At 45.7% G+C, this 6,882-nt stretch overlaps 1 protein-coding gene across 6 annotated transcripts in view; it reads left to right on the top strand.

Moving 5' to 3' along the window:
* Window positions 1-3,976, top strand: part of magi1b (membrane associated guanylate kinase, WW and PDZ domain containing 1b) — a 131,007-nt gene extending 127,031 nt beyond the window's left edge. For all 6 annotated transcript variants that reach the window (XM_041944176.1, XM_041944160.1, XM_041944168.1 and 3 more), the window contains one exon: window positions 1,953-3,976. In XM_041944176.1, coding sequence (XP_041800110.1) covers window positions 1,953-3,178 — 1,226 coding nt within the window. In that variant the 3' untranslated portion in view covers window positions 3,179-3,976. The remainder of the gene's footprint in view (window positions 1-1,952) is intronic.
* Window positions 3,977-6,882: the final 2,906 nt, after the last annotated feature.

The raw sequence follows: 6,882 nt of genomic DNA, 5'->3' as shown, positions 1-6,882 counted from the left end.
TTTTGTACAGTGCTGAAAAGAATAGAGACAAGTATTTTTGTTCCATGTACAGAGCCATGAATCGAAACCACATATTAATGGATAAAAGTCTATTGCTGCATGAACTTGTCAAAAGTGTAAATTGGATTTTCTTTTTCCTTCAATTGTCTATTTTCCATAATATTTATGGAACGTTTCTTTTTTAAATCGTATTGACCAGTTTTTGATTGATAGTCACGAGTCATCATAAGTGTTTTCTTTTTGTTACTTTTTTTTTGAGTGGAGATGCATTTGCCTGTCTTGAGAAGTTCATCAGTGTAATTTGATTTGCGCACCGATATGACATCATGTGAACTTGTATATTTTGGATCATTGTTTGTACTTTTTAGTTGGCACAACCTTTGACAGTCTTGCCAGTATTTCTTTTGTTTTCTGTCAGCAATGTAAAACTGCTTCATACGCTGTTGTTGTGGGTGTGCAAGTCTCACTGTCTTTATTTTGGGGGTTTGGCTTTCTGCTGCTTCTGTGTCCACATGTTCAGGTGTGTGTGGGTTAGTGTGTCTGGGTGTGTGTTTCGCTCGGTTCCAGGGCTTTTCTCTGTAACTGATGGTTTCCACTGAAGGGGTTTGGGCAATTTCCTGGACTGTTTCTTTCTTCTGAATGACTCAATGATCAAATAAACACATTTTTTTCATTGAAAATCAACACAATAATTCTCCTTTTCTTCCTTCAAGTTCCAAAGCGATCTAAACCCTGTGCTCTTCTCTTTTTTTCTGTTTTTTTTTCTTGTATCTTCCTGTATTGCGCTGGGCTCTTGTCTTCCTTCAGGGATGGTCGCTCCCCATCTCACTGCATGTATGAGAAATGACAAGATGGGGGAGGCCTCTGTCCTCCAAAATCAGACCACGGTTTGTAACTGTCCTCCCCTGTCTTCTGGCTCTCCCTCCCACCTCCTCTCTTTCTTTTTCTCTGTCTGTCTCTTTCTCCGTCCTGATCTGTGTGGTGTGGCCTCAACTCACCCATGCCCATGCTCTTCTCCATACATACAAATTCATTCGCCCAAAATGCATTGCCAGAACCGCCGCTGCCGTAGCCGCTGTTAATGGATACTTGATGCATTTGTCTGCACCAGCTGCATTTAACTGACAGAGCTAGTCTGTTCATGCCTGTTTAATCCAACAGAGAACATTGTCTTTGTTATTGCTAGTTTTCTGCTGTAGTTTGTATTCATTCCTTAAAATGTAGACCTGAAGACGTGTTCACAAGTAGAACAGCGTAGACCAACTGTACGGTTAAACTGCAAGAATCTGATAGAAAGCATTGTGGTGGCTCCTGGTGTAGATGGTCTAGTGAGACTAACTTGATAAAATTCCTCAAGTAACACTGTTAAAACTGATGTAAAACAGTGCAGATGATTCTTGTCTTAGTAGAATGCCGCCTAAATCTTACACACCGTACACAGCGATAGTTTGTGGATCCCATCTTGAGCAATTAATTTGCTTTAAACATTTACAAAGAGTTGTAAGGCATCAGGCAGTGCATGAAAGAGCATGGCTGATCAGTACAATCAAGCAGCATCAACATGCAGCACGTTGGCACTGACTCTAAGCAGCCTCCAGTCCAGCAGACCGACCAACCAAGTCCCAGTCTGCTTCAGAGAGGTGACCCCAGGTAGACCTGGGAACAGGTTTGTTGTGGGTAACAAGTCTCCTCAAGTAATGGCTGCCTTTGTGTCACTGCCTTTTAGTGTCATGTGTAAGCTACACTAATGTTTTACCATTGGCTGTTGCTGTGCCATCTAACAACTAGCCATCTTTGCTGGCATTAACATCAGAATGGCTTCCATTGAAAGTGTTCTCAGCTTCATGTCTGAGTGATTCAGCATGGTTCATGTGAAAGCAGACAGGAGCTTTTAGAGTCTGGATGCATGTTTGATCCCCCTTCCCTCGTCTGTATGTCACAATTTGTTTCAGACGGCAGCCCCAACGACAGCAGCGCAGCCAACCCAGCCTCAGGGTTACAAAACGCTGCGGAAGTGAGCACCATGCCCCCAACCAACGCGCCATTGGAGTCAAGCAACCCACCAGAACCCCACCAATCATCCCGGAGCAAGAAGGAGCCGAGCCGCCATTCTACTGGCACCGGCAAGCAACACCATTCCAAACACAACCACCGCTACCCCACAAAGAAAACCAGCACGGGAACACACACGGTGAAAAAGTCCATGGGGAAGCTGTTCAAGAGCAAGGATGACAAGGGAAGTGATGGCCACCGCCACCATTCCAGCGGACACCACCGGAGCCACCACCGCACGGCTGACAAGGGGCACAGCCGGTCACGCAGCACAGAAAACACCCTGAATGGCCGTCACGAGCAGCCCCGCCACGGACGCTCGCCTGAGAGACGCCACGGTCAGCACTCCTCCTCTCATCATCACCACCGCCAGCGCTCTCCTTACCGCTCGCCTCACCACCACAGGTCCCCCCAACGCTCTCGTCATCACTCCCCCACCAGACGCCACGCTCACTCCGCAGACCCCTACCGTCTGCACGCCTCCCCAGAGAGGCCGAGCCACGGCGTCGAGAGGCCCAACGGGGGCGAGGCCGTATTGAAGGAGCCGCCCAAGACACCTGAACCCAGCCTCCCTTTCGAGGACAGCATCCTCCGTGAGGCCCCGGCGATGGACCGCCTGAACAGGGAGGCCACGCTTCCACCGCTGCGCAGGGATGAGCGGCTGTATGGGGAGGACAGTCTGCTGATGAGAGCCTCCTCCATGGATAGAGCCTACAGGGGGGACAGCCTGTTGAGGGACGTGGCATCCCGCGGCCAGAGAGACACCTACAGGGACCTGACCTTGCCGAGAGTCCGCACCCCTGACTCAGATTCAGCCTACAAGAGGTACAGCTCGTTGCTGAGGGGTCGCTCACCTGAGAGGACGGAGAGGGACGGGCGCTACGCCAGCCGAGGTAGTTCCCCTGAGCCGCAGTACCGGACTCGCAGCCTGGGACGAGACATTTCCCCGGTGAGGAGCTTCAGGAGGGACGACTCTGAGGACGAAGAGGACGATGACAATTTTGTAGCGGCGAAGGTGAGAGAGTACTACAGCACGCTCAAGACCAACACCAGTCGTTCATCCCAGCCCACGCTCCCTGAGCCCAAGAAGACCTACAAGGAGAACCCCAAAGACCTGAGCATCTGATTGGACGGCTGTCAGCCAGTCACAGCCACTACCCACAAAACACCTCAAGTACTCACTCCCATTACCACCTACAGAATGCACCCAATTGTGAACACACACCAGAGAACACGCAACACACTCGTGCACACACACACACACACACACACACACATTATATAACAATGTTGAGTTACTAACAAGACAGTGATTCCAAAATGACTTTTGAAAGCTGTTTTTTTTCTTTCTTTTTTAACTGTATGTTTTTTTTCTCTTTATTTCCTTATTTTTGGTTCAGCATTCTGCATTTACAGTAACTCAGACTTTTCCAGAAAATGTAAAACCATAAAAAACAATGATGTGCCTAACAGTTCCATTAATGAGCGACATTTTCCTTTTGATTTGATACGTGTCGGGCATTTTTGTGCCGCACTGTCAGATGATGAAATGTATGTACTTTTCCACGAGGAGCCCATGGAAGTACCGCGCACCTGGATCACTGTAACCGGTGCTCACAATGATGCTGTGCATGTCTTTACCGGTTTCAATGTCTCTCTCTCTCTCTCTCTCTCTCTCTCTCTATCCGTCTCTCTCTCTCTCCTTTATGCTTTCTGTCTCTTTGTCTCTCTCTCACTCTCTCTCCCCAGTGCCACTGTTTTTTAGACATTTGACCAGACTATAGCACAAGCCTGCATTTGTTTGTATATTTTTGACAGTTTGCAGTATGTGTACATTCAGAGGTGATCATTTTAAATGAATGAAGGGAAAATTAAAAGTTAAACTATGATGATGATGACGATGATGTTAAAATAAAATAATATATTCAACAAATGAAGAAGTGTGTGGTTGTTTTGCTTTGGTCTCTTTGGTTATCACAGCCGTTAGACTCATTTTGGGATTCTAGTCATTGTGGGTGTCGTCGTAAGGCAGCTGCTGGGTGGCAGGTAGAGCGTCTGTAGAGTACTGAGCTCTCATCATTTGGGCAAACAAAAGAGTGAAGAGGCTGATATTGTTATCTCAAGCCTTCCAAGAGTGTGCGTGTGTGTGTGGAAATACAGTCTTTGAAGAAAAGTAAAGCAAAGAGCTTCCATCCTTTCACAACATCAAAGCCTGGATAGAACAGTCTTAAAAAATGTTCCTCCACTCCTCCTCTCACTGCTTACTTTGATTTGGGCCTTTTAAATGCCCTATTTCTCCCGTTGTCCTCAACAGTCCTTCCCTTCCTCCTCCTCTTGTATCCACTCTCTTTGCTGAAAGACTTCATTTGAGAGAGAGCAGACGGCAGGGAAGCTGTGTCCCTATTTCAGGATAGTGACAGCGGTAGGTGGGCGATGGCACTGGGGAGGGCTGTGTTGTGGTTTGTGTTTTTGGGAGAAAGAAAAACAGCAGCATGGTGGTCACTCCTGGTGACCTGTGAATGCCAGCAGGGAGTTTCTGCTGCAGAAAGATGAAATATGTTATCTGGCAGCGCTTGGTGCTCATATCCAGAAAGATGAGGCATATTTGCATCTGCTGAATTCAAGATTCAAGACGAACGTGCATTTTTCCCTTTTTTCATAATATTTACATTCCCTGTTAAGACACTAGCATTTCAAAACTCAAGCGTGTATGTGCTTAAACATGCAGAGCACTGTGAAGATTTTCTGAGCTTGCATCACATGAGCTTTCTTCCAGTTGCTGCAGCACATGCCAAGGTACTTAATACCATATGTTCAAAAGTGTGCATTCAAGATTACCCCATGGACACAATCTGCAGCTCGCGAGAGGAAATGGGAGGCAGAGACGAAGCGTCGCGATCAAACGGTAGCATATCAGAGCTTTTTTTGGCCCAGTTTCTCTGCCATTCAAACAAGGCCGCAATGCATTTTCCTCCTTTTGATGCAATGATCTGAAAGTGTCTATACGCGGCTACACTTATGGTTGTTGCTGCCTGCGCGAGTTCAGACACATGCATTGCATCTCATTTTTAAGATACTGATTGCAAAATGCGAGGGAGGATTTTATTGTAAATGAATACCTACATATTTTCATTTTGTTTTTGTTCTCGTGCAAAAGTGAGGTGTTATAAGGAAGCGCTGCAGTCCACACACATACAGGAGAGGCTTGTATCCTGCAAACACTTGTCCTTTCTCTCTCCTCTCTCACAGTGAAGGGGAAGTAGCTCCTAAATAATGGATGTAATCCACTTTCCAGCACCGAAACACTCTCCTCCCCTCTCTTTAAATCTCTCCCTCTTTCTCAGGACATACTCCACTCCTTCTCATCATCAAATGCAGGAACAGAGCCCTGTGTTTTATTACTTGTGCGACCCCAGAAATGATTAACAACCCCTGTCTGGTGACAATTTATCATGTCAGTGCCAGGCGCGAGGAAGAGATGGTAATGAAATGTCCAATAACAGCGTGACTACAGCCCAGCATTCTCCCATCAGCTCGGCTCCAGGTGCTCTCGCTCTGACCTTGGAGACCCTCTGCTCCCCCGTTGCCATGGAAACACCGATGCAACGGGCTCCTTCCTCAAGCTGACTGGAGCAGACAAGAGTTGTAGACGCGTAAACAAGGCTGAGGGAGAAAAGTAAATGAAAAGAAAACAAGAGCGCAGGGTTATTTTTGGCTGTGTGCGCAGGGTTTCAAGATGCTTTCACTCAAGAGAGGGGGAAAGTTTCTAAATTTCGAAGTTACTTTCCTCACAGGAAGCTCAGCGTCCTACATAACAAGCCTGTTGTGGTTCCCACCGCTGTCATGTTATGGACAGCCACGCTGCTGTAATACTGTATCTGTCTCATGCTCAGCTGTGCATGGAAATCGACCTTCTCGGGGAGAGAGGTGCGGTGGAGGGATGCGTTGTCGCTGCTCAAACGGCATTTCATGCAGTGTGTGTTTTTCTTATCACGCTTCCAATAACAGTACTCAATAGGATATGGTGATTGTACATGTATTGCTTGAGGCTATTGTGGTGGATGGTTTTATTAAGTAGAAAAATGGCTGCAGCCTCTTGCAGTTGTCACACTAATCAATCAGCAGCTGTGAAGAAAGACACCGTGTCTCACAAGATTAAAGTCCGTCAGTTTTAATTAAATTGTGCCTTTTCTCCCTTTAGTTGGAGCCATCCAGATTTTTATTTTATCCTAGTGCTAACTTAATGGATATCTTTGGAAAGCCTTTTTTTAAAAAAAAATGTTTAATTTGCCTTAACAGCTGGTAATTTTGTGCTTGATTCAAATTTCATCAGATCAAACAGACATCTTACCTAAATTAACACTTGTGAGGGCACTTTTGTGCATTTATTTGATTTGAGTGTGTTCGAGTGTCGAAACACCTGATGGTGCATTCATTTTGAGGGCGTAAACCTTTTAAAAGTGACTTAGAAATAGAAAATGGCTCTGTGGGTGGAAATGTCAGGCTGTTGCTACACCACTTTCACTCAGACAGATATATCTTAACTAACAGACATTGATCCCCTGACCTTCAGACCGACTCTACCTCCACCGTTAGGTTGTAATTTTTAGTTTTGAATGAAATATCTTGATAGCTAGTGGATGGATTGTAGTAATAGATAAATATATAGATAAAGATAAAATTTATTTATTTAATTTTTTTTTTCCATTGAGCACATCATAAGATTTCTAGTACGTCCAGTACTCCGTTTATGAGCAAATATCTACAAAACTCCCATGAGCCTCAGCTGTAGCTACTTTTTGTCATGGGCTAATTAGAAAATGTTAGCAT

This window comes from Chelmon rostratus, chromosome 2, assembly GCF_017976325.1.
Source record: "Chelmon rostratus isolate fCheRos1 chromosome 2, fCheRos1.pri, whole genome shotgun sequence".
NCBI classification, from domain to species: domain Eukaryota; kingdom Metazoa; phylum Chordata; class Actinopteri; order Chaetodontiformes; family Chaetodontidae; genus Chelmon; species Chelmon rostratus.
Note: the sequence above shows the minus strand (reverse complement) of the source record. Positions and strands in the feature narration are given on the sequence as shown.